Source organism: Musca domestica, unplaced genomic scaffold (assembly GCF_030504385.1).
Source record: "Musca domestica strain aabys unplaced genomic scaffold, Musca_domestica.polishedcontigs.V.1.1 5, whole genome shotgun sequence".
Lineage (NCBI taxonomy): Eukaryota > Metazoa > Arthropoda > Insecta > Diptera > Muscidae > Musca > Musca domestica.
Window position 1 is genome coordinate 24,841,339 of NW_026712346.1, and position 27,157 is coordinate 24,868,495.

At 35.2% G+C, this 27,157-nt stretch overlaps 3 protein-coding genes and 1 pseudogene across 3 annotated transcripts in view; 2 read left to right on the forward strand and 2 right to left on the reverse strand.

Moving 5' to 3' along the window:
- Window positions 1–27,157, reverse strand: part of LOC101888412 (semaphorin-1A) — a 620,253-nt gene that overhangs the window by 291,750 nt on the left and 301,346 nt on the right. The window lies entirely within an intron of this gene.
- On the forward strand, window positions 7,244–9,851 carry LOC101887497 (arylphorin subunit C223). Its single transcript, XM_005178850.4, has 2 exons — window positions 7,244–7,560; window positions 7,620–9,851. Exons 1-2 carry the CDS (start codon window positions 7,354–7,356, stop codon window positions 9,753–9,755), a joined length of 2,343 nt encoding a protein of 780 aa, XP_005178907.1. The 5' UTR covers window positions 7,244–7,353; the 3' UTR covers window positions 9,756–9,851.
- On the forward strand, window positions 14,032–21,551 carry LOC101888933 (larval serum protein 1 beta chain-like; annotated as a pseudogene).
- On the reverse strand, window positions 23,736–26,321 carry LOC101900602 (arylphorin subunit A4-like). The gene is made up of 2 exons (XM_005183030.2): window positions 25,986–26,321; window positions 23,736–25,918 (listed from the first exon to the last, which is right to left on the reverse strand). Exons 1-2 carry the CDS (start codon window positions 26,166–26,168, stop codon window positions 23,789–23,791), a joined length of 2,313 nt encoding a protein of 770 aa, XP_005183087.2. The 5' UTR covers window positions 26,169–26,321; the 3' UTR covers window positions 23,736–23,788.

Consider the following 27,157-nt stretch of genomic DNA (forward strand, 5'->3'; position numbering starts at 1 on the left):
ACCGATGCTATATTTTGGTACCCAAATAGAATTCCACAAAGTACCTAACAATTAAAATTCATGGATTCGCTGTATTGGTTAGCGCATGGAAGCGCATCACTCAATTTCTCCAGTATCCGGTTTACATTACCTTATAAATATCCTTGGACTCTTTTCACCGAACCTTGCAGTAAAAAACATGTTTTCCTTGTTGTACAATAGAAACAAATTTTGTATTTACCTGCAATGATAAGAAGAAAAAAACAGTTAATTGCGACATTAAGTAAAATTATACTTTTTATAAAGTTCAATTTCAAAACTTTATATTCCAAAAAAAAAAAAAACATTATGATTCCTAAATTGTAAAAGAAATATCTAGTAAAAGCTGTCGAAAATTGTCGACCAACATTAAGATTAAAAAGTAAAATTCATTATCTTCTGTTTGACCTTTACGAATCAAAAATTAATAAACAATAGACATTACACAATTTAATAAAAAAAAGAATTTTGTTATAATTGAGGCCATAAAGAGTATCCTAAAATATTGTGTACTTATCAATGCTAGCATTTGAGAAGAAGTCCAATTAAGCAAGATTACAATAAACGTGTGTATATTTGTGTTGAAACAATGCATCTGCAAGGCGTTAAGAAAAATGACAAGCTAGTAAACTGTTTGTAATTAAACATACATGGCAAATTTAAATTTTCTTTTATGATTCTATTCTAAACATATAGCAAAAGCGATTTTTGGTACATGAGCTTTTAAAAAACTACAGGTCTTAAATCAGTTCGCGTTCAACAATTCTCTTGCAAAGGATTATTATAACTAAATTCTTCAACACCATTTCTTATATATCCATAGGCGCCAAAATATGGCTAGCATGTCATTTCCAAGCCACTCGTCCGACAGCTGTTAAAACTATTCCAGTGACAGCTCCTTTTATTGTTTACAAGCGTACAAAAGCATTTTGGTGAGAATTTTCCAGAAAAAAAATTATTCGTGATGGAATTGAAGCGTGATAGTGTGATTTCTTTATATCTGGCTGGAAAACCACAAGTGGCTATCGTTAGAGCTCTCCAGAATTTAAATGTGTTAAATTAATCTTTTGTGTCTCGTACCATCGCTCGTTACTGTGATGCTGGTGCTGGAAGTGGACGGAAGAAAACAGCAACATCAGCAGAAATGATTCGAAAAGTAAAAAAACGACTTGATTGAAACCCGCGTCGCAGCGGCCGAAAAATGGCTCGTGAGCTGAATATATCGCAATATTCCATTCGAAAAATATTGAAAAATTAGCTCGAGGAAAGCCATTGAAATTCCAAAAAGTGCAAGAACTTGCACCGCAACAGAAAGAAAATAGACTACAAAGAGCTAAAGAGTTGGTTCACTTGACCGAAAGTGGTGAACTGCTGAATATGGTTTTCTCCGATGAAAAAATATTCGTTGTCCAGCAGTTTGTAAACAAAAACAATGATCGTGTTTACTTGCCTAAGAGGTCAGCTGAAAATGTGCACCTTCGGTTGGCCACCAGAACTCAAGCGCTGGCCGCCATAATAGTCGATGGTCCCTCTCCGCTCGTATTAATCGACTGTGGCATCAGAATAAATGCCGAATGTTATCGCGGAAATATTCTGGAGGGTGTGTAAAGCCTTGGGCACGCAAACATTGCACTCAGAACGCGCCACCCAAGAATGGTTACAAAATAAGGTTCATCGCTTCATTTCCAGCGCACAATGACCATCAAAACCTCCAGATACCAAACCGTTGGACTATTGTGTCTGGAGTATTTTGGAAAGCAAGGTTGGCACTAAAAAATACCAAAGTGTCGATCACCTCAAGCAATCGCTTCGCCGGGAATGGGCCAAAATACCGCAGAGCAACATTCGGGCAGTGTGTGATGGTTTCATTGAGCGTTTAAGGCCATAATTCGAGCCAAAGGTGACCATATCGAACAAATATAAACGTATTCTGAAATATTATTCTATTTCCGACATTTTTTGCTTTCATTCAATAAAATTTTAAAAAAATGTAAAAATTGTGGCATTTGACTTTGTTGCAGTTTTGTCTCACCCTAGTTGAGCGGGACCAATTTTATGATACTCTATACCAATTTGCATAATTATTGGAGCTACCGATAACAAATAAGCATTTTTTTGAGGAATTTATAAGTGGTAAATCACACCAACTTAGATCGTTTTTAATAAATTCAAATATGAATTCGATAGTATGTTGCAAAATCCTCCTGATCTAGAACTGATAAAAAATATTATAATTTCGATTTCTTTCAAAGAAGCAACATATTTTAATAGAGAATTTCGGCCTCTTGTGGGGGAGGTACAAGAAGGAGTGGACTGATATTGCCCATTTCAGAACTCGATCTAAGTTTTAGAGCTATAGGTGTATATGAGAGCTAAAGCTATATCTGAACCGATTTTCATTACATTTAACATACTTATTTCTAGGATCGGACGAACATATATGTATAAGAACTATATTTTTTTTAACTTTGACCGATTTTTCAATTTAATTCAAAATTAGAGCAAATAAACACTTCTAAAAATTAAATTAAAATAAGGTACAGAATCCGGACAATGTCTCATAAAATATGAATGAAGATAATGAAAACTGGCTTTATTACTTTAATTTTACTGCAACAAAGAGTGCATGTTTAAAGAGAAAAAACATGTTTGTTTGTACATTGAGGTTTAATATGAGGAATATGATAAATTTATCATTAGAGTTTGTCCATTTATTTCATATGAACCTCCTAGTCGAGGTTAAATAAACATTACACAATTTAAAAGCACATGAATATTATTGTACACATTAGCATTATGGCCATAAAGATTATTTTGATTGAGAATGATAAGGAATCTTATAGACAACATTTAAAGAGATTTGAAGAAGAGAATAGGTCATGATTCATGTTCAACCTATTATGGAGATAATATTACACATATTCCACTTTATACAGAATATTTAAATAAATATAAAACAAAAATAATAAATATCTAGCTGCTGTAGTTAAAAGGTGTGTTTTAAAGTTGTTAATATGTATTTAAACTTTTCCAAAACATTTTGAATGAAATGCTGTAGATATTTATAATGCTAAAATCAGTATAGACTAACAAATTATTTTATTTGAAACTGCCAAGGTTCTGACAGACTTAAATTAGTTTTTAGAACAAATTCTCCAAACAATAACAGGTTAATTTCCAATTTGTATTTACACTTGTCACGCATGTTGTTATCGCACACACATACACATTTAACATATAAGAAATTAAAAAGTATCTGACGGTTTTGCGATATTTGTTTATTTAATATATTTTGACTGTTGACCCTTTAAGGAGAGCTCCCGTAATGGTGGACTAATGTTGTCCATTGTGAAGCTGAGCTAAGTCTGATGCCATAATTGGAATATATTGACACAATTTCCTCATGTGATTATTTTTAGAAATTGTTGAAATATGTGCGAGTTACGTAGACCGAAATATTCAAATTTCGCACTTTACTTAATACTGATGAAAACATTGAGGTGTGCAAAATTTAAAGAAAATCGAACATTCATATAAAATATTATGCTAATAATTGTTCATCAAAATTTTAACCTTTTGTGGGGGAGGTACGAGAAAGAATGGGCCGATACACCCCTGGTCTTGTGTGAATGAAAATATTGGATTGTGTGAAACCGATATTTTCCGTCTTCACACCAGATCTTCTGTTAGTTGAAAAGAGTCGGATGTTTATTTGGTATTTTATGGCAGTTTTAATTATTCAAATTTTAACCGGTTGATGGGGAGGAGTGGTCCTATACATTCCATCTTCACACCTTACCTTCTGTTGATAGAAATACTTCGGGTGCTCATTTCGCGTTTTATAAGCTTCATGATTATCACATTTTTGACCCGTTGTGAGATAGTTACCAGAAGGAGTGATCCGTTCTTTATATAAGATCCAGTGTTGGTGGAAATAAATATAATAACAATTATAGTTATTAAAAATTTTGGCACTTGATGGAGTGGGCCGATATTGTGTATTTCCGAACTCGATCTATGTTTGACAATAATAATACGAGGTACTAAGTTTGGCCAAATTGGATACTCCATTGAAGAGATATCGTGTGCACCAGCCAGAGAGACGGACGGACATCGCTAGATCGTCTCAAAATATCCTGAAACCGACGTCGCCAAATAGACCAAGAGTCTAAAACCGCTACTTCAGTTATGTACGTTTTGGCCGTATCAAATTATTTGTAGCCATATGGCTGAATGTAAACTAGGCATACTCGCTTTTCATTCTATATCGAAAGGACCTTAAAACGTAAAATTGAGTACTACATTACATAGAAGTTATTTGCTATAGTCCATTGTCTGCTATAACCCATTGTATCTCAAGTATCAAATTCCAGGCTCTTTGTTTAAAATGTACTAGAGCTATATAAAAACTCGAACCATTTTAGTGAAAACATCAAGAGGTCACTCATTGGGATGCATAAATTCAACATTAGAGATTATTCGGTTAGGAATTGTGTCTAGGGACTTCACAATATCTTTAATCGATCGGCATAAATTTACAGCACCTATATAAGAAAAGGGAACTATTTTGATTTTTTTTTTGTTGGGATACTTCTACATGAAGAATAAGTATACAAATGACTTCGGCCGTCCGCGTGTCCATGTATTTTTGTGAAGGTCGCAGGTCGCATTTATTGCCCGATTCAGATAAAATTTTGCACAAATAATTTATTTGACCCAAGTACAAACCCTATTGAAATTGGAGATAATCGGTAAAATTTAGGTATTTTCGTCCAATTTACCTTATATTGTGCACCAAACTTGTAACATCAACCCAAATAGTATGACCGTATTTTGCACGTTCGACCAGATTGGACCTGAAAATAATTATGCCAAATTTGATCGAAATCGGTTCAGATACAGATATAGCTCCCATATATATTGTTCATCTGATTTGTTATTTTTATCCTCCGCAGCCATAATATGCACTCTGTAACAACGATATTTGGGGAAATATAGCAAATATAACTCAAAAATACCATTGCTAAATTTTACCGAGATCGGTTAATATTTGGATATAGCTCCCATATATATCTGCGTCCGATTTGCTTTTTATTGTGCACCAAGCGAATATGTCAAATTGTTCATTCTATTTGTTGAATTTGCCCTGCATACCCGTAATATGACTCCGTAGTAACGATGTTCGGGGAAATATATCAAATGCAGCTCATAAATACCTTTGCCAATTTGTATCGAGATCGGTTCAGAAGATATAGCTCTCATATATATCTATCCGATTTCAAGTTAATTGTGCACCAAATGGATAATACAAGCCCGAATTGAAAAGGCTTAAATGCCTCGGCAAATTCACTACAAATCGATTCAGAGGAGGATATTCCTCCCATATATTAGTTCCGTCGGACTTTTAATTATTACTATAATCATGGTTGGTATGATTTAATTCTCACAAATTCTCCATTAAAACTTTTATTTGTTATGTGAAGCTTTACTAAATATGCAAAGTGGTGTATGGTATCATAAAGTCGGTCCTGCCCGACCTGGTTTCAAACTGAAATATCGCATGATTTAAAATTCAAAATTAATCATTGTAAGATTTAGAAGACTTTCCAAGAGAATTTTAGTTTTATTTAATTCTTTGGTTCCTCTTCTATTGAGCTTACGATCTCGTCACTTGGGTAAAAAAAAATGTTTTTTGTCATAGAAGTTATTTTTAAAATAACTTCTGGGGAGAATATCCCACACAAAAACAAGGGAACTGATGAGGATTGGAGGCTCTTTCCGAAACCTAGATATTCCCTGCCTTACCCCCTGGTAAACATTACCATCGTTCTCCACTAATAAACAAACGTTGTTTTTATAAAAACAACAATAAAGGGATAAAGCCAGACCATTTTGCAACAACAAAATACTACGGTATCCCGAACAAACAAGCCACACTGTTCTATCATTAAAAACTTAAATGAAGGGCCAGCAACGCGGACCAGGACAATTAGTTAAATATATTTCTGTAAAATAATTTTTCTGTCTAGATGATATAAAAAAATTTGCACTAAATGTTTTTAATTCAATTATCAGTTATTTTATTTATTTATTTATTTATTTTTATTTTTTTTGAAAATTATGATATTTTTGAAATTACATGTTTCTTAAAGCTGACATTACAAAGCTAACATCACATTACATGTAGTGTATATATTTTCCAAGCGAGAGATATTATAATTTAAAACATGGTCTTATGTTGAAATTTCTGCAAATAGTTTGTGATAAGTCATTCACCTTACAACGTTGGAGCTTTGATGTAAAGGAGAGAGTAGAAAGTATTCGCGTTCTTATTTTCTTCCAGATGATTTTTAGACAAGTTCAAACAAGTTCATTATAATTATTTCAAACATATTAAAACTTGAAAATCTGTCACATCAAGAGCTGCCTCCACTTGAAATGCGTTTTCAAAATGTAAACTTTTTATAACAGTAATGACCAAAATGACAGATTTATATATAGAACCGATTCCAATTCAATTCCATAGAATAAAAAGGATTTTGTTTTCGGAGTCGGAGGTTCGACTTGTTAAAACGTTAAACTTCAATAATTTTTTATAATTTTCGATTCACTTAATTCTTTCAGAAAGAAAAATTCAGAAATATTATTTTTTTTTTTAATTGGTAGAATGCATCATTTCACAGTAATACCTATGTTACCTCAAGATTATATTATTATCTGTATTCCATGTTTTCCTCCTTGTTTCCAAGCACTTTCAGTAAATTTAATTCATGTGTTATTTATCTGTTTTTCTTATAGACAGGTGTACATCAAATAGATAAGGTCTTTGCAAGCCATAGAAGAATTATATAATATTCATAAATGGGCGGGTATAAGGAGAGCTGTCTAAGCTATGTCATATTGCCTCAACATTAAATTAACAAAAACAAAATATATATGGCTGAGGATGAAGATAATAAATAATGCATATGAATATTCTTGTGGAACATTCTTGACGAGTATAGTATATGTTTCACCAAAAACCATCAAAAAGACCAACAAAGGGTCAAATGATTAGAAATCACAACTTTACGATTTTCAAGCTTCTTATCAGCTGCAGCTTTAAGACAAAAGATGCACTCAAAATTATAGAATATCAATTAAATAATTTTGCATGTGCCCTATACACCTGAATGATAAGCCTGGTTTTTTAACGGCCTCGAAATCGTATAAAACGATCTTAGAATTCGAACAACAGTAGCAGTCTTTAGGTATTGGTTGCGATCGTAAGATCTTCACTAATCCGTGGACAGTTTCAGATTTCCTTAGTTGACGAATAGCTGCAGAAGAAACAAAATGAAAATCGCCATTGTCTTACTGGCCATCATTGGCCTGGTAGCGGCCGGCACCCTTCCCAAGAAGGCTACCAAATATGCCGATAAAGATTTTCTGGCCAAGCAGAAGTTCCTCTTCGAGATTGTGTATCGTGTGGAGGACCCATTGATGTTTGAGGAATACATCAAGTTGGGCAAGTCCTTCGTATTCCACAAGGATGACTATGTTGTAAGTAGATGAGAATAAAAAGTTACAAATATGACTTTCTTACACCCCTCCAATTTTAGTTCCCTGAAAAATATGATGGCTACATGGAGAAATACTACAAGGCTTACAAGTATGGCGTGACTTTGCCCAAGGGAGAATTCTTTGGTGCCTTGTCCTATACCCACTTCGAGCAAATGTATGGCTTGTTTGAATTCTTCTACTATGCCAAGACTTGGGAAATCTTCCAACGCAATGTGTGCTGGGCCCGTTTGTATGCCAACGAAGGCATGTTTGTCCAAGCATTGACATTGGCTGTTATCCACCGTGATGATTTCGTTGGTTTGATGTTGCCCACCATCTACGAAATCTTCCCTCAATACTTCTTCAACAGCAAATTCATCTACGAAGCTGAGAAATTCGACTTTGACGTTTGGAGCAAATACGTTATGTACGAAAAGGAATACAAAGACTTCATGTACAAGGACTACTCCAAATACTTCAAGGAATTCGACAACTACGAATACTTCTACACCAAGGACTTCAAGATGTGGCAATGGTGGAAACTCATGGGTATGGGTGAGCACTGGTACAGTGTTGATAAGTTCTTGATGCGCGACAACATGTTTATGTTCAGCAAGGACTCTAAATATTTGGAAATGATGCACGATGTTAAGATGTTCTACATGCCAGTTGATTATACTCGTGATGTGTACTTCTTCAACAAGGAATCCGAATTGTCGTACTTTACCGAGGATTTGGAGTGGAATGCCTTCTGGTACTACTTCAATATGGACTATGCTCCCTACTTGGATGGCAAATATTTCGGTTTGAACAAGGATCGTCGTGGTGAATACTACTTCTACGTTGTCCGCCAAATGCTTGCTCGTTACTACATGGAACGCATGTCTCATGGCTATGGTGAAATCCCAGAATTCACCTTCTTCAATGAAATCGAATATGGTTACGATCCTCAATTGGTGGACTACCGCGGTGTGGGTTACTCTTACCGCAAGAACTATTACGAATATGTGACCTACGGCAACTTTGAATACGTCTACAAGATGCTTGCTTTCTTCAAGCGTGTTGAAACCATCATCACTGAGGGATACTACACAACCTATGACGGCAAGAAGATCGACATGCGCAAACCTGAAGCCATTGAATACCTCGGCGATATGATGCAGGGCAATGTTGATGCCTACGATAAGTACTTCGCCACTTTCTGGTACATGTATGCCCATATGTTCATTTCTCATGTCGAAGAGGATGACTACTACTTCCATCCCAATGTATTTATGAACTACGAAACCATGATGCGCGATCCTTTGTTCTACATGTTCTACAAGAAGGTCTCCGATGTCTTCTATCAGTTCTACGAATACATTGATCCCTACACCTATGAAGAACTGTACTTCCCAGGAGTGACCTTCGAGAGTGTTGAGATCAGTGACTTGGTAACCTACTTCGATTTGTACGATTTCGATGTCACCAACTTGTTGAACGACAAGATGACCTTCGTCGATGGTGAATTCGTTTGGGACAAGACTCTGTTGGCTCGTCAAATGCGTCTAAACCACAAAGCCTTCGAGTTCGACTACAGCATCAAGTCCGACAAGGATCAAAAGGTTGTCATTCGTGCCTTCTTGGGTCCCAAATATGATGAATACGGCCGCGTGATCTCATTGAATGAAAATCGCGAAAACTTCTTCGAAATCGATGAATTCTACTATGACCTTAAGGCTGGTGTCAACACCTTCAAGCGCAGCTCCAAGGACTTCTATTGGACCACAGATGACCGCACCACCTACACTGAGATGTACAAGTTCGTCATGATGGCCTACGAAGGCAAATATGAATTCCCCATGGATTACTCTGAGCCCCACTGTGGCTTCCCCGATCGTTTGGTCTTGCCTAAGGGCTGGGCTAAGGGTATGCCCATGCAATTCGCCTTCTACGTCTATCCCTTCAAGGCCTCTTACGAGCCCTACTCTTATGACTACAACTACACTTGCGGCATCGGCTCTGGTGTCCGTCACATCGATGAAATGCCTTTCGGTTATCCTTTCGATCGTGAAATCAATGAATTTGAATTCTTTGTACCCAACATGTACTTCAAGGATGTCAAGATCTACCATCAAGATACCTTCGAAAAATACTACGGACATGAGTACGAACATTTCGGTTCATTCGATTACGGTTACTACTACAACTATTAATTGGTTAAACAAGTTATGTGATTTAGTTAAAAAATACTTTTGAAGCAAAGAAACGAAATAAAATAAAAAATAAAAAAAAAATATCTAAAAATAAAAGTCTATTATTGTTTGTTACCTGAATTTGGGGGCGACTTTGATGTTAATGTTTAAAATACTTTTATGACATATTATTAAAATTGGTTACATTTGTACATATGTTTTGGAATGGAAACTTTTACTGCCATATAAAAGTCCAAGAAGCTAGAAACTTGCAATGGGTGAGATAACGCTGGGACATGGAAATTCTAACTGAAATGGTACTAAAAGTACAAAAATTATATGAAGCTAAAGACAAAGGCTTAAAATATATGTTTTTTGAAAATTCAAACTACACTGGTGCAAATAGTACTAAAATGTATCTAATTCTTTCGATACGGGTTTAATTGAAAGAGTAAAACAAGAATTATCTAGTGGGAGTAAAATGTGAACATTGCAAACCCAAGAAAAGTACTAAGACGTACTTAATGCTGTGCCACAGCGGTAGAATTTACCAATTTAGCATGTGGGTTACTGCATCTTTCGAAATTCGCACTAAATGTGTACCAAAAAAAAAAAAAAATAAATAAATAAATTGAACCATATAATGCTAGATTTTGGATCACAGTTGGGGAGCATTAACGTGTGCGAAAGTACGAAATTATATATCATGGTACTTCGATAAAACTAGAATTCTGAAGTACAGTACAAATTGTGCTGTTAAGGTATTTATCGTGAAGGTAAAATTAGAATTCCGGAGATGATGGTGTTTAGCGAGTGCGTATACTGGAATTTGTAACGGAGAACACCCATAGTGTATAGTTGTCAGAATTGACCATACCCTTGGAAATAAGGGGGTACTGAAAGGTAGGAAATGCTGTGCTATAGTAGCTGGTGAACAAAATAAGGCAGAATTTTGATTACAATTAAAGTGCAGGGTAGTATATGGCTGGTAATTTAGAAATGCGAACTAAAAGGGATACAAAAAGGTACCATGCAACGTGTAATTCTGAATTTTTCGATTAATATTGGTGCGCAACTGATATAATAATATTGACCTTACAATAATAAAAAAAAAAACAGCAGAACTTAAAGAATACTGAAGATATACATTTAGTAATTGCATAATTACAATATTGATTGAAAGGTTTCTGATGGAGTGCAGAGTTATGGTAAGTATGATATAATAAACAATTAGTTACCCAAGTATTGAATTATACTTAAGTAGTTGACACGGTCCTCGTTAGTGGTTCGCCGTTTTAATTGTTAATAATTACAGGGTGAGATGAAATAACTCTAACCAAATTCATACTGCTGTCATTTCTAAACCACTCGTTCGACAGCGGTGAAAATTATTCCAGTGACAGCTCAGTATATTGTTTATAAGTGAACAAAATCATTTTGGTGAGAATTTTCCAGAAAAAAGTTATTCGTGATGGAATTCAAACGTGACGGTGTGATTTCTTTATATTTGGCTGGAATACCACAAGTGGCTATCGTTGGAGCACTCCAACATTTAAATGTGAATTAATCTTTTGTGTCTCGTACCATCGCGTGTTACCGTGATACTGGTGGAGTAGCCCGACTTCAAGGAAATGGACGGAAGAAAACAGCAACATCAGTACAAATGGTTCGAAAAATAAAGAAGCGACTTGATCGAAACCCGCGTCGCAGTGGCCGAAAAATTCCGCGTGAGCTGAATATATCGCAATATTCCATTCGGCAAATATTGAAAAATTAACTCGGGGTAAAGCTATTGAAATTCCAAAAAAGTGCAAGAACTTACACCTCACAAGAAAGAAAATAGACTCAAAAGAGCTAAAGAGTTGCTTCGCTTGGCCGAAAGTGGTGAACTGCCGAATTTAGTTTTCTCCGATGAGAAAACATTCGTTGTTCAGCAGTAGTAAACAAACACATTAATCATGTTTACTTGCCAAAGAGGTCAGCTGAAAATGTGCACCATCGGTTGGCCACCAGAACTTAAGTGTGGGCCATGGTAATGATGTGGGCCGCCATAACAGCCGATGGTCGCTCTCGGCTCGTATTAATCGGCCGCAGCATCAGAATAAATACCAAATATTATCGCGAAAATATTCTGGAGGGTGTATTAAAGCCTTGGGCACGCAAACATTTTGACCGCAGACCTTGGACATTCCAACACCAGCACCATGGCACTCAGCACCCTCCATCCAAGAATGGTTACAAAATAAGGTTCCTCGCTTCATTTCCAGCGCACAATGGCCACCAAAATCTCCGGATACCAATCCCTTGTACTATTGTGTCTGGAGTATTTTGGAAAGCAAGGTTGGCACTAAAAAATACTAAAGTGTCGATCACCTCAAGTTAAGCGCTTCGCCGGAAATGGGCCAAAATACCGCAGAGCAACATACGGGCTGCGTGTGACGTTGAAGGCCATAATTCGTGCCAAAGGTGACCAATTCGAACAAATCTAAACTTATTCTAAAACTTTTTATTCGAAATTTTTAGCTTCATTTAATAAAATTAAAAAAAAAAAATAAATATTATGACGTTTGACTTTGTTGAAGTTTTTTTTTATCTCACCCTGTATTTCACTTTATGGCTTGCAACTGAGATCAATCTAACAATTGTTGTAAACTTTTCCATCTATTTCTCTCAAAAGCACAATATTAAAGATAAATTAATAAAACAGCCACTTGTCGCACATTTACGATAATTGGTATTGAAAAAGGTCAACGTAGTTCCGTGTTTTGACATATATGCTATAAATTGATACCGGTTGGTTTTGGTCATGATGAAGTTCCTAGACCTAGTTGTAATATACTCATTATAACTCACAATAAGTAGAATACTTCGATATCATAAGTTTCCCAATCGACATTTTGATGTTTTCACTAAACCAATAATAATAAGAACGGCTGACTCTATGTATCTTTATCCGAAGAGCCTATAATTGGATGTTTGCTATAACCTCTATATAATAATTATTTGGTATTTCTAATAATTTCCGCATCCAGAATAATAATGTGAACCAGCGGCTGAATTCTTTTGCTATGAAAACATGAAATTAAAAATATTTTCTTTATAAAAAGGTTCCAATTTACAATTCTCTCTTTTATAATTATTTTCATTTCACAATGTCATTGAACGAAAATTGAGTACCAAACCAACCTACAAATATTTGTATTCTTAGTCAGATTAAAATTCTATTTAGATTAAGCTGTTGTGAAATTCAGCCTAGGAAGCTCTTATTAACGAATTTTGACGTGATTCCTTATAGCGGTACCGACTAGTACAATCTATAATTGGTATACTTGTGGTACGCATTTTCAAAACCACAGCTTAATTTTAACCATACACACGAGCAGTTACTTCAGTACCAAAATTTTAAATTTCCAGCTCCATCTGTACACCCACAACCAAAGTGTACCAAGTTTAGGATCATTTAGTACAGTTCCTACACTTAGTGGACATTTCCAAAACCACCGCCTTATACTAACCATGCTTCCCAAACTTAATTCCTATATCAAATGTCAAATGTGATGTATCATGTATCAAATGTCAAATGTCGCCAACAAAACCTTACCTTGCCTTACATATGGAATTTTATCAAATTAGGTACGGCGAGACTTCATGGGAACCACTTTTTCAAAGTTCTTATGCAACCCAAGCAAATTGATAGTTTGAAAAAGTTTGAGGTGTTTTTTAAAGCCGCCAATTTGTTTTTAGTCCAACTTTTCCTTTTAACGTCAGTAAACATTTCGCCCATTTTAGTGTATGTCTAAGGATTCTTGCCATATCTAAGAAAGATCCTTATATATTTTTTGGATTTTAGGTTAAAGAGAAAGATTCTTTGGTGCTATGGAAAACACATACACACTAATTTTTTTTATTTTTAAATTGTTATAGTATTACACAAACAAAATCTTTCCATACTTCTAATATATTTTTATCACGCTTAATAAAATAAATAAATTTATGCATGGCACTATGACATTGCGTTTCAACAACAAATAATAAAAAAAATAGATGCATATTATTATAAAAAAAATTAGAACATTATTCAAACCATAACAAATCTCTTATCAAAATTCTCGAACGCACTATGAACATCAAACAAATTTTTCTTATCAACTTTAAAAGCAATAACAACATTAAGGTCAATGTCAAAGTCGAATTGACAAATGTATTACCACAAAATCCAAAAAAAAAAAAAAAAAAAAAAAAAAAACAAATAAAACTACCTGGATTATGAAGATCAAAATAATATAAAAACCCAACCTGAAATTCTCAAACACCAACAATCGGCGAAGATTGACTATTCACAAATAACGCGTGACTTAGCTGAAATTGAAAAGACGATGAGAATTGCCATTGCCTTATTGGCCATTGCTGGCCTTGTGGTAGTAAATGCTTTTGCCACTAAATACGCTGACAAGGAGTTTTTGGCCAAACAAAAATTCCTTTTCGAAATTGTTTATCGGGTCGAAGATCCCTTAATGTTTGAGGAATACATTAAGTTGGGCAAGACTTTCAGCTTTAACAAAGATGACTATACGGTAAATAATATATCATAACAAATGTCTTCTAATAATTTAATACTCTTATGATTTCCAGTTCCCTGAGAAACACAGTGAATATATGAAGAAATACTATTAAGCCTTTAAATATGGTGTCACCTTACCCAAGGGAGAATATTTCGGCTCCTTGGCCTACACCCATTTCGAACAAATGTATGGTTTGTTTGAATTCTTCTACTATGCCAAGAACTGGGAAATCTTCCAACGCAACGTCTGCTGGGCCCGCTTGTACGCCAATGAAGGCATGTTTGTTCAAGCTCTGACATTGGCTGTTATCCACCGTGATGACTTCGAAGGCTTGATGTTGCCTGCAATCTATGAAATCTTCCCTCAGTATTTCTTTAACAGCAAATTCATCTATGAAGCTGAGAAATTCGATTATGATGTTTGGAGCAAGTACAATATGTACGAGAAGGAATACAAGGACTTCATGTACAAGGACTACTCGAAATATTTCAAGGAATACAACAACTATGAATACTTCTACACCAAAGACTGGAACTTGTGGCAATGGTGGAAACTTATGGATTTGGGTGATCACTGGTACCATGCCGTACGCTTCATGCGCGACAACCAAGTCGGCTTCAGCATGGACCCCAAATACGAAGAAATTATGAAAGATCTTAAAATGTTCCAAATGCCTGTTGACTACACCCGGGAAATTCACTTCTTTAACAAGGAAACTGCATTGTCTTACCTTACCGAAGATGTTGAATGGAACTCGTTCTGGTACTATTTCAACATGGATTATTTCCCCTACTTGGATGGCGAACAGTTCGGTTTGAAGAAGGATCGTCGTGGTGAATACTACTTCTATGTTGTGCGTCAATTACTCGCCCGCTACTACATGGAACGTTTGTCTCATGGTTATGGTGAGATTCCTGAGTTCTCCTTTTTCACTGAAGTTGAGTACGGTTACGATCCTCAGCTGATCAACTACAACGGTGTAGGCTACTCTTACCGCAAGAACTACTATGAATATGAGAGCTATGGCAATTTCGACTACATGTATAGAATTATAAATTTCTTCAATCGTGTCGATGAAATCATTACCCAGGGATACTTTAAGACCCACGATGGCAAGATGATTGATATGCGCAAGCCAGAGTCTATTGAATATCTCGGTGACATCATGCAAGGTAATTACGATAACTACGACAAATACTTCGCCACTTTCTGGTACATGTATGCCCATATGTACTTTGCCCATATCGACGACACTGAATTCGAAGTCTATCCCCATGTCTTCTTAAACTATGAAACCATGATGCGCGATCCCATGTTCTACATGGTGTACAAGAAGATCAGTGAGGTCTTCTTTGAATTCTACGAATATATTGAGCCGTACACCCACAAGGACTTGTATTTCCCAGGGGTACAAATTGAGAGTGTCGATGTCAGTGAATTGTTCACCACCTTCGATTTGTATGACTTTGATGTGACCAATTTGTTGAATGACCAATTCACTTTTGTTGATGGAAAATTCGTTTGGGATAAAACGTTGTTGGCCCGTCAAATGCGTCTCAATCACGATGACTTTGAATTTAAGTACAACATTAAATCTGATAAGGATCAAAAGGTTGTTGTACGTGCCTTCTTGGGACCCAAGTACGATGAATTCGGTCGTGTCATTTCTTTGAACGAAAACCGCGAAAACTTCGTCGAGATGGATGAATTTGTTTATGAATTGAAATCTGGTGTCAACACTTTCACGCGCAGCTCTAAAGACTTCTACTGGACTAACGATGATCACCTCAGCTACACCGAATTGTACAAGTACGTTATGTTGGCCTATGAAGGTAAATACGAATTCCCCTTGGATTACTCCCAACCCACTTGCGGCTTCCCCGATTGTTTGATCTTGCCTCGTGGCTGGGAAAGTGGTATGCCAATGCAATTCTTCTTCTTTGTCTATCCGTACACTGCTTCGTACGAGCCCTACTTCAACTCCTCCAAGTTCAACTACACTTGCGGCATCGGCTCTGGCACTGTCCACATTGATGAAAAGCCTTTCGGTTATCCCCTCGATCGTAAAATCGACGAATTTGAGTTCTTTGTTCCTAACATGTACTTTAAGGATGTCAAGATTTATTACAACGATACTATTGAGAAATACTTGGGCTATAGGAAGGAGAATTCTGCTAAATTTGATTATAGCTACTTTTACAAATACAAACATTAATGTTTATCAAATAGGGCTGAGTTAGTTTTTATTTAAGAAATGCAATTAAACAATAAATATTCATCAATAAAGTAATTTAAAATCAAATAACGTGAAGGAAATGTGTTTTTATTTTATTTTTATTTTATATTGCCCTACAACACTGTGTGTTGGGGGTATTGTAACTTTGGTTGGGTTAAAAAAGTTTGTAACACCTCTAAATTTTGTATTAATACGATGTTATATATCGATATTCCCATTTCGCCGAACTGAGTCGATCTAGCCATGTGTCTCTGTCCTTACATCCGTCCGGTTCATATTAATTTGTAATCACGCTACAGGTAGATCCTCAATTCTGCATGTAGATATGGTTAAGGTGGAAGATTGGATCGCGAAATATTTGGGGGATAAAATGGAAGAAAATTTTAGACCAATTATTCCACAATTATAGAGCAATCGAAACTTTGCAAGAGGCAATAGTTAAGGACAGGGCAGAAGGCTACTATTTTTATTCGTGTGAAATTGTGTGAAAAATACCTATATTTCCATTCAAACAGTAACATATTTGTTATACTGAAAGTCACTATTCGATGAAATCTATAGAAATCTTAATTTGGTGCCACTGATTTTATTTCTTATTAGACCTATGAAGGGTGAATATGGAGCACTTGCTACAAAATTTGATTTCGTGGCTCCGAATTTTAAATTAATACATTATTTATATCCCTAACAATCGAAAATTAGAGAACGAACCTTCATATACAGAACGATATTTTAAGAAGTTCAATTGTGTATTAAAACATCTTGGGGGTTCGTTTATTTTAGTAAAAAAGAAATTGGATCTATAGAAGCGGCACAGCACATCGTAGTGTTGTAGGGTATCGTATGGTCGACCCATGCATTTTAGACTCCAGCATAAGATTCTATCTTGATTTAGCGATGTCCATCCGTCTGTCCGTCCGTCGGTTGGGTAAATTTGCTGTAAATTGGCAGCATATGTTCCTATTATGCAAGAGACTACCTTGCATACAACTGTCAATATAAGACTAAGTTTTGGGAAACTTGTCCCAAATAACTGTACCTTCAGATATTCGGTATTTTGATTATTTGTGTCAAACTTTTTACCGAAAATGAAAATTTGGAATATGAAGTAGTATATACCCTATGACAGAAAATTGCTCATGTAGATCCAAGGCTTCGTATAGCCCCCATATGAAAGTACCCCCAACAATCGGTATTTTGGTGATTTTTGCGATATTTTTCTCCTGAATTGTTTCAAATGAATGCTACAGCCTGTGACACAAGACCAGGTCCTGGTCTTCGTATAGATCCCAATATAAAAGCCTTAAGCTGCACTATTACATATTACTTATGAAAATTCAAAATAAGCCACGTGCTTCTAACTCAAGTACATTAAAATTAATTTGACAAACTCAAAATTAAAAAAAAAGATTCCTTGACCCCTACCTGTAAAGATAATCTTTTGAATTTTTTTTTTTTGTATTTTCTCTTGATTATATAATTGTGAAACACCAAGAGAAATAAAATTGCTTATCAGCGACGTTCACATAAAAAAGCTTTCGAAAATTCATAAGGCAACGTGTCATTATCACATGTATCGAAGTTATGCAAACAAATTAAAAAATTTCAAAAATAATATCTTCTTAGTATGTGTGTAAAGATGATATTATTTCACCTGAGAATATCTTAATTCCAAATAATGTAAATTGTATAAAATCATGCTGGAAATTTGTAACAATCAACAGTCCTTTTGAGTTGCTTGCCATTGACTGAACAATTTCTGATCTCAGTATTTCATAAAAATGAAGGTCTCCATTGCCCTGTTGGTCATTGCTGGCTTAGTGTCAATAAAAGCCGCTCCCAAGCCTGGGGTTAAATATGCAGACAATAGTTTATTGTCTAAACAAAAATTCCTTTTTGAAGTTGTTTTCCGTGTCGAGGAACCCTTGATGTTTGAGCAATACATCAAATTGGGCATGACTTTCAGCTACGATCAGGATGATTATGTGGTATGCATTTTATCATTACTAATGTCTTTATTTTCCATTTTAAAACTCTAGAACATAGATGCCCAGTAGTGGCTGATTTCAGCAATTTCAACTCACACGTATTCTTACGCTCTTTTGTTTGATCGCCAATCAACCAATAGGAAAGCAGAAATATGAGTGGGAGAGACAAGCTACACAGGCAGAAATTCTGTGTAATATTTACATTTAATCGTAATCGAGACTGCTGTTAGTGAACACATAAACTGAAAATTATTGCGATATGTCAATGATGTCATTTCAAAAGCATTTTATGCTATAAAATGCTTTTGATGATATGCAATGTGTTATATGTTATAAGACATTTAAAAAAATAAGAAATATAATAAAAAAACATTTTGAAACTGTTCATAAAGACATGAATTGTTTGCAGGGGGAAGAAAAAGAAAAACGATTTAAAATGTATAAGAAACTTTTTATAAAAAAGTTGAAGGAATGGGTAAATCAATATAGAGATAATGATGAAGATATGGTGGAGGAGAATTTAAAAATGGGTTTATCTAACTTAATAAGTTTATATATTATAAAAAAGGGAAGGCCATTTTCAGATGGGCCGTTTGTCAAAAATATGTTGTGTCAAGTTTTTGAAAAACTTAATTTTAACACTAATTTTATTAAAAAATTACCTTTGTCCCGCAATAGTATAACCCGGCGATCCCTGTACATTCATTAATTTTACATTTCCCAGAAAAAGCAAAAAATTACGACACCCGCCACACATGTGCTTTCGTCGCTATCTCGTTGACGACTAAATAAAATGAATAGAAAAATATTTTCTTCCAGTGTTATTTCGTCGCTCTCACCAATACTATTACATTGGGCATCTATGCACTAGAAACACGCATTTCTAGTTTCCCGAGCAACACAGTGAAAATATGGATAAATACTATGAAGCCTATAAATATGGTGTCACCTTGCCGCGTGGCGAATATTTTGGTTCTTTGGCCTCCAGCCATTTCGAACAGATGTACGGTCTGTTTGAATTCTTTTACTATGCCAAGAACTGGGAAATTTTTCAACGCAATGTCTGCTGGGCCCGCTTACATGCCAACGAAGGCATGTTTGTGCAAGCCCTCACATTGGCTGTAATGCGCCGTAATGATATTGAAGGCTTGATATTGCCTACCATTTATGAGATCATCCCCCAACATTTCTTCAACAGCAAATTCATCTATGAAGCAGAGAAATTCGATTATGATGTTTGGAGCAAATATATTATGTACGAAAAGGAATACAAAGGCTTTTTGTACAAGGACTATTCTAAATATTTCTAGGAATTTAAAAACTACGAATTCTTCTACACCAAGGACTTCAAGACGTGGCAATGGTGGAAGCTCATGGGTTTGGGAGAACAATGGTATGCTGAGGATAATTTCATTATGCGCGACAATATGAACATCTTCAATAATGATTCCAAATACTTGGAAATGATGAACGATGTCAATATGTTCTATATGCCTGTTGACTACACCCGCGATGTTAATTTCTTCAACAAGGAATCTGCATTGTCTTACTTCACCGAAGATGTTGAATGGAACTCGTTCTGGTACTATTTCAACATGGATTACATTCCCAACTTGAACGGCGAACAGTTCGGTTTGAAAAAGGATCGTCAAGGTGAATATTTCTTTTATGTTGTACGCCAGTTACTTGCCCGTTATTTCATGGAACTTCTGTCTCATGGGTATGGAGAGATTCCAGAATTATCGTTCTTCACTGAAGTTGAACATGGCTATGATCCTCAGTTGGTCAACTACAATGGCGTAGGGTACTCTAGTCGCAAAAACTATTATGAATATGAAACCTATGGCAATTTTGATTATATGCGAGACATTATTGAATTTTTCGAACGTGTGGAGGATATCATTACTCAAGGTCTTTTCAAGACCCGCGATGGCAAGGTGATTAACCTGCGCAAACCTCGATCCATTGAATATCTGGGAAACTTGATGCAAGGTAACGCAGATAATTATGACACATATTTCGCTACCTTTTGGTACCTGAATGCCCATATGTACTTTGCCATATCAATGGCAAGCAAACCGAGGTTCACCCTAATGTCTTCTTAAACTATGAAACCATGATGCGTGATCCCGTGTTCTACATGATTTACAAAAAAGTTAATGACGTCTTTTTTGAATTCTACGACCATATTGAGCCTTACAAGCAGAAGGACTTGAATTTCCCCGGAGTAGAAATTGATAATATTAATGTCAGTGATTTGGTCACCTACTTCGATATAGTTGATATTGATGCAACTAACTTGCTGAACGACAAAATGACTTTCGTCGATGGTAAATTCGTTTGGGATAAGACTCTGTTGGCCCGTCAAATGCGTCTCAACCATAAGGACTTTGAATTCGAATACAAAATTAAATCGGATAAGAAACAGAAGGTTGTTATACGTGCCTTTCTGGGTCCTAAGTTTGACGAGTTCGGCCGTGTTATTTCGTTAAATGAAAATCGTGAAAACTTTTTTGAGATCGATGAATTCTACTACGAACTTAAACCTGGTTTCAACAGCTTCAACCGCAGCTCTAAGGACTTCTACTGGACCACTGATGATCGGACCACCTACACGGAGTTGTACAAATTCTTTGAGAAGGCCCTTGAAGGTGAAATTGAACTACCCTTGGACTATTCAGAACCTCATTGCGGCTTCCCCGATCGTTTGATTTTGCCCCGTGGTTGGGAAAAGGGAATGCCAATGCAATTCGCCTTTTTTGTCTACCCGTACACTGCCTTAGGCAAGCCCAACGCCCCCAACTACTCTTGCGGTAATAGATCAGGTGTTCGTCATATAGGCGATATGCCTTTCGGCTATCCCTTCGATCGTGAAATCGATGAATTTGAGTTCTTTGTGCCCAACATGTACTTCAAGGATGTGAAGATCTACTACGAAGATACATTTGAGAAATATTATGAATTTAAGTATGACAAATTCGGTACTTTTGATTATAACTACTATTATGACTATTGAATATATTTGTTTGTATTAAATAGTTTAAATGATGTGATAGTGTTTTTAAATAAATGCGCTATGTAAAAATAAAAGCTTTATATATATAAAAAAACACACATGTGCTCATATGAATTATTATAGCAATTTTGATAAATATTATAACAATTTTGGTCTTATACTGGTCGGGAAGAGTTACTTGGTTCTATATAGTTTAAGACCGAAAGATTGAGAAATTAATAGAACAAGTCAGGGTAAATTATTACCATTAAAAGTAGTTATTATTTGTTTCGACGGAATTTAGAAGCAATTGGTGGATCATGTGGATAGCAAATTTATTTATGTAGCTTTTAGATTTAGATTGTAAGTCGTATTCGATTGACAAACTTCTTAAAACTGCGACAGATTGAAACCTGTGTAGTAGTTCATGTGTATCCATTATATATATATATATATATATATATATATATATATATATATATATATATATATATATATATATATGGCTCGAAAGTAAAGATCGTACATCCATTGTAAGGAACTTTTTAGAAGAAGAAAAAAACATTTTAGCGCTTCCTGTTTTAAATATTTTATGATTGTGGTAAAGCAATTTCCCTAGCCCATATTTCTTCGCACCAATGCTTTTTTATCTTAGTTTTCTACCTGTAATTGCGGTGGTTTTGAGTACTCAATTGTAGTTCATTTATTTTAATTTTTTAAGAAGGCGGAGTTTATCTTTTCCTCTGCCTATCGATTTGGATAATTTTTAATAGAATACTAACAAAATTGAATTTTAGCCCTGAAGTGAGGAGATCGCAAGCTCAATAGAAGAAAAAAAGTTTTTTGTCATACAAGTTATTTTTAAAATAACTTCTGGGGAGAATATCCCAGACAATAACAAGGGAACTGATGAGGATTGGTGGCTCTTTCCGAAATCTAGGTATTGCCTGCCTAAATCTAGGTATTGCCTAAACATTACCATTGATCTCCACTAATAAACAAACGTTGTTTTTATAAAAACAACAATAAAGGATTAAGCCTGACCATTTTGCAACATCAAAGGTTATCTTAAAAGTTCTGTCTACAAAAAATAAATAGGGTAAGTGCGCCTTAGTTCGGCATGTCCCAGTAGTCGGCAGTTTTTAAATTTAAACGTAAATAACTAAAAATGGAATTGACCAAATAATGAAATAATTGAAAAAAAAAAACAAAACGTCAACAGTGTTCTCTGCTCTCTTTCTGTAAAACAACAATGAGCTCCGATCATTTATTACGAGAGAATAACGGTTTTCGTCAGTGAGTGTCTTCCAACGCGTGCGATAGTGCTTGTTTGTAAAGAAAAAATTAGTGGTGCCGTCAACTTAATAATCGATTTAAGTAAATTAAATTTAATACTTTTGGAATCAGAAATATTTTATGATAGTAAATAACAGTCTAACGATCATTTTATAACTTATATTATTTAATGCCGACATTAGGGACAGAAAAAAAAGAGATTTGCCAGTAGTCGGCAGGGGGTGCCGATTACTAGAAAAATATCATTTTTGACCTATTTCACCAAAACTTGAAAAAAGGATTAAAAAATAATACAAATACTACTCAAATAAAAAAATAGTTTTGAGTCGGCAGTTGCTTTTATTTGTGCTTTTTGACCAACTTTTCTAAATTAAATAGATTTTTTTAAATCAGCTATTTGACGTTTTAGATAGCGGTGGTATTTAAAAAAATGTTGGTTATCTAAGGGAAAAAGATCAATTCACAAATTCCAAATATAAGAAAGGTACTTTTTTATTTCATCTCATTTTTTTTTTAAAAAAATGCTTTTTTCTTCTTCTAAAAAGTTCCTTACAATGGATTTACGATCTTTACTTTCGAGACATATATATAATGGATACACAAGAACTACTACACAGGTTTCAATCTGTCGCAGTTTTAAGAAGTTTGTCAATCAAATACGACTTACAATCTAAATCTAAAAGCTACATAAAAAAAATTGCTATCCACATGATCCACCAATTGCTTCTAAATCCCGTCGAAACAAATAATAACTCCTTTTTAATGGTAATAATTTACCCTGACTTGTTATATTAATTTCTCAATCTTTCGGTCTTAAACTATATAGAACCAAGTAACTCTTACCGCACAGTATAAGACCAAAATTGTTATAATATTTTTCAAAATTGCTATAATAATTCATATGAGCACATGTGTGTAGCGCATTTATTTAAAAACACTATCACATCATTTAAACTATTTAATACAAACAAATATATTCAATAGTCATAATAGTAGTTATAATCAAAAGTACCGAATTTGTCATACTTAAATTCATAATATTTCTCAAATGTATCTTCGTAGTAGATCTTCACATCCTTGAAGTACATGTTGGGCACAAAGAACTCAAATTCATCGATTTCACGATCGAAGGGATAGCCGAAAGGCATATCGCCTATATGACGAACACCTGATCTATTACCGCAAGAGTAGTTGGGGGCGTTGGGCTTACCTAAGGCAGTGTACGGGTAGACAAAAAAGGCGAATTGCATTGGCATTCCCTTTTCCCAACCACGGGGCAAAATCAAACGGTCGGGGAAGCCGCAATGAGGTTCTGAGTAGTCCAAGGGTAGTTCAATTTCACCTTCAAGGGCCTTCTCAAAGAATTTGTACAACTCCGTGTAGGTGGTGTGATCATCAGTGGTCCAGTAGAAGTCCTTAGAGCTGCGGTTGAAGCTGTTGAAACCAGGTTTAAGTTCGTAGTAGAATTCATCGATCTCAAAAAAGTTTTCACGATTTTCATTTAACGAAATAACACGGCCGAACTCGTCAAACTTAGGACCCAGAAAGGCACGTATAACAACCTTCTGTTTCTTATCCGATTTAATTTTGTATTCGAATTCAAAGTCCTTATGGTTGAGACGCATTTGACGGGCCAACAGAGTCTTATCCCAAACGAATTTACCATCGACGAAAGTCATTTTGTCGTTCAGCAAGTTAGTTGCATCAATATCAACTATATCGAAGTAGGTGACCAAATCACTGACATTAATATTATCAATTTCTACTCCGGGGAAATTCAAGTCCTTCTGCTTGTAAGGCTCAATATGGTCGTAGAATTCAAAAAAGACGTCATTAACTTTTTTGTAAATCATGTAGAACACGGGATCACGCATCATGGTTTCATAGTTTAAGAAGACATTAGGGTGAACCTCGGTTTGCTTGCCATTGATATTGGCAAAGTACATATGGGCATTCAGGTACCAAAAGGTAGCGAAATATGTGTCATAATTATCTGCGTTACCTTGCATCAAGTTTCCCAGATATTCAATGGATCGAGGTTTGCGCAGGTTAATCACCTTGCCATCGCGGGTCTTGAAAAGACCTTGAGTAATGATATCCTCCACACGTTTGAAAAATCCAATAATGTCTCGCATATAATCAAAATTGCCATAGGTTTCATATTCATAATAGTTTTTGCGACTAGAGTACCCTACGCCATTGTAGTTGACCAACTGAGGATCATAGCCATGTTCAACTTCAGTGAAGAACGATAATTCTGGAATCTCTCCATACCCATGAGACAGAAGTTCCATGAAATAACGGGCAAGTAACTGGCGTACAACATAAAAGAAATATTCACCTTGACGATCCTTTTTCAAACCGAACTGTTCGCCGTTCAAGTTGGGAATGTAATCCATGTTGAAATAGTACCAGAACGAGTTCCATTCAACATCTTCGGTGAAGTAAGACAATGCAGATTCCTTGTTGAAGAAATTAACATCGCGGGTGTAGTCAACAGGCATATAGAATATATTGACATCGTTCATCATTTCCAAGTATTTGGAATCATTATTGAAGATGTTCATATTGTCGCGCATAATGAAATTATCCTCAGCATACCATTGTTCTCCCAAACCCATGAGCTTCCACCATTGCCACGTCTTGAAGTCCTTGGTGTAGAAGAATTCGTAGTTTTTAAATTCCTCGAAATATTTAGAATAGTCCTTGTACAAAAAGCCTTTGTATTCCTTTTCGTACATAATATATTTGCTCCAAACATCATAATCGAATTTCTCTGCTTCATAGATGAATTTGCTGTTGAAGAAATGTTGGGGGATGATCTCATAAATGGTAGGCAATATCAAGCCTTCAATATCATTACGGCGCATTACAGCCAATGTGAGGGCTTGCACAAACATGCCTTCGTTGGCATGTAAGCGGGCCCAGCAGACATTGCGTTGAAAAATTTCCCAGTTCTTGGCATAGTAAAAGAATTCAAACAGACCGTACATCTGTTCGAAATGGCTGGAGGCCAAAGAACCAAAATATTCGCCTCGCGGCAAGGTGACACCATATTTATAGGCTTCATAGTATTTTTCCATATTTTCACTGTGTTGCTCGGGAAACTAGAAATGCGTGTTTTTAGAGTTTTAAAATGGATAATAAAGACATTAGTAATTATAAACTGCTTACGACATAATCATCCTGATCGTAGCTGAAATTCATGCCCAATTTGATGTATTGCTCAAACATCAGGGGTTCCTCGACACGGAAAACAACTTCAAAAAGGAATTTTTGTTTTGACAAAAAATCTCTGTCTGCGGCTTTTATTGTCACTAAGCCAGCAATGACCAACAGGACAATGGAGAACTTCATTTTTATGAAATACTGAGATCAGAAATTGTTCAGTCAATGGCAAGCAACTCAAAAGGACTGTTGATTGTTACAATTTTCCAGCATGATTTTATACAATTTACATTATTTGGAATTAAGATATTCTCAGGTGAAATGATGTCATCTTAACACATTAACAGATATTATTTTTGCAATTTTTTAATTTGTTTGCATAACTTTGATACAGGTGGAATGACACCTTACCTTATGGAGTTTCGAAAGCTATTTTTATGAGAACGTCGCAGATAAGCAATTTTATTTCTGTTGGTGTTTCACAATTATATAATCAAGAGAAAATACAACCAGTTTATAAACAATATTTTTAAAAGATATTGGTGCAGGGTAAAAGGAATAGCAAACAAATTAAATTTGTTTTTTTTTTAATGAAACTGAACCCGACTGGCCAGAATGAATTTTATAATAAAAAAAAAATTATTGAATTAATACATTATCGTTGATATTTAAAGACTCAAGAAAATTTTAGAAATTTTTGTGTGAAATGTTTACAAGTTTAATTGAGAAAAGGTATTTTACATCGCATGTTTTTTTTTTTTTTTTTTTTTTTTTTTTTTTGATGGCATCTGACTTTCGGGCTTCCAAGTGGATTCTATTTTTACGAAAAATTGTCAACATAGTTACATTGAATGCAACTTTCTGATTCAAGATTCATCCTCGCAAAATATCTTGATTGTAGGACCAGAATATAAAAGGAAGGTATTATTTGTAGTATCTTTACAATTTTACACATGTAGAGAACTCCGGATAACTCAAAGAACATAACTTTAAACTAAAAACAAGTTTTTGAAGATGATGGATAGCTGGAAACACATCTTCGGCAATATTACTGATAACAATACAAAGATTATTTTGGTGGCAAAATTCGAGACTCAAACGAGTCATTAAGTTGTGTTTAGGTCCTCTTTTCCAAATATCATTTTAGGTTGAGGACGTCAAAGACAAATATACTCTTT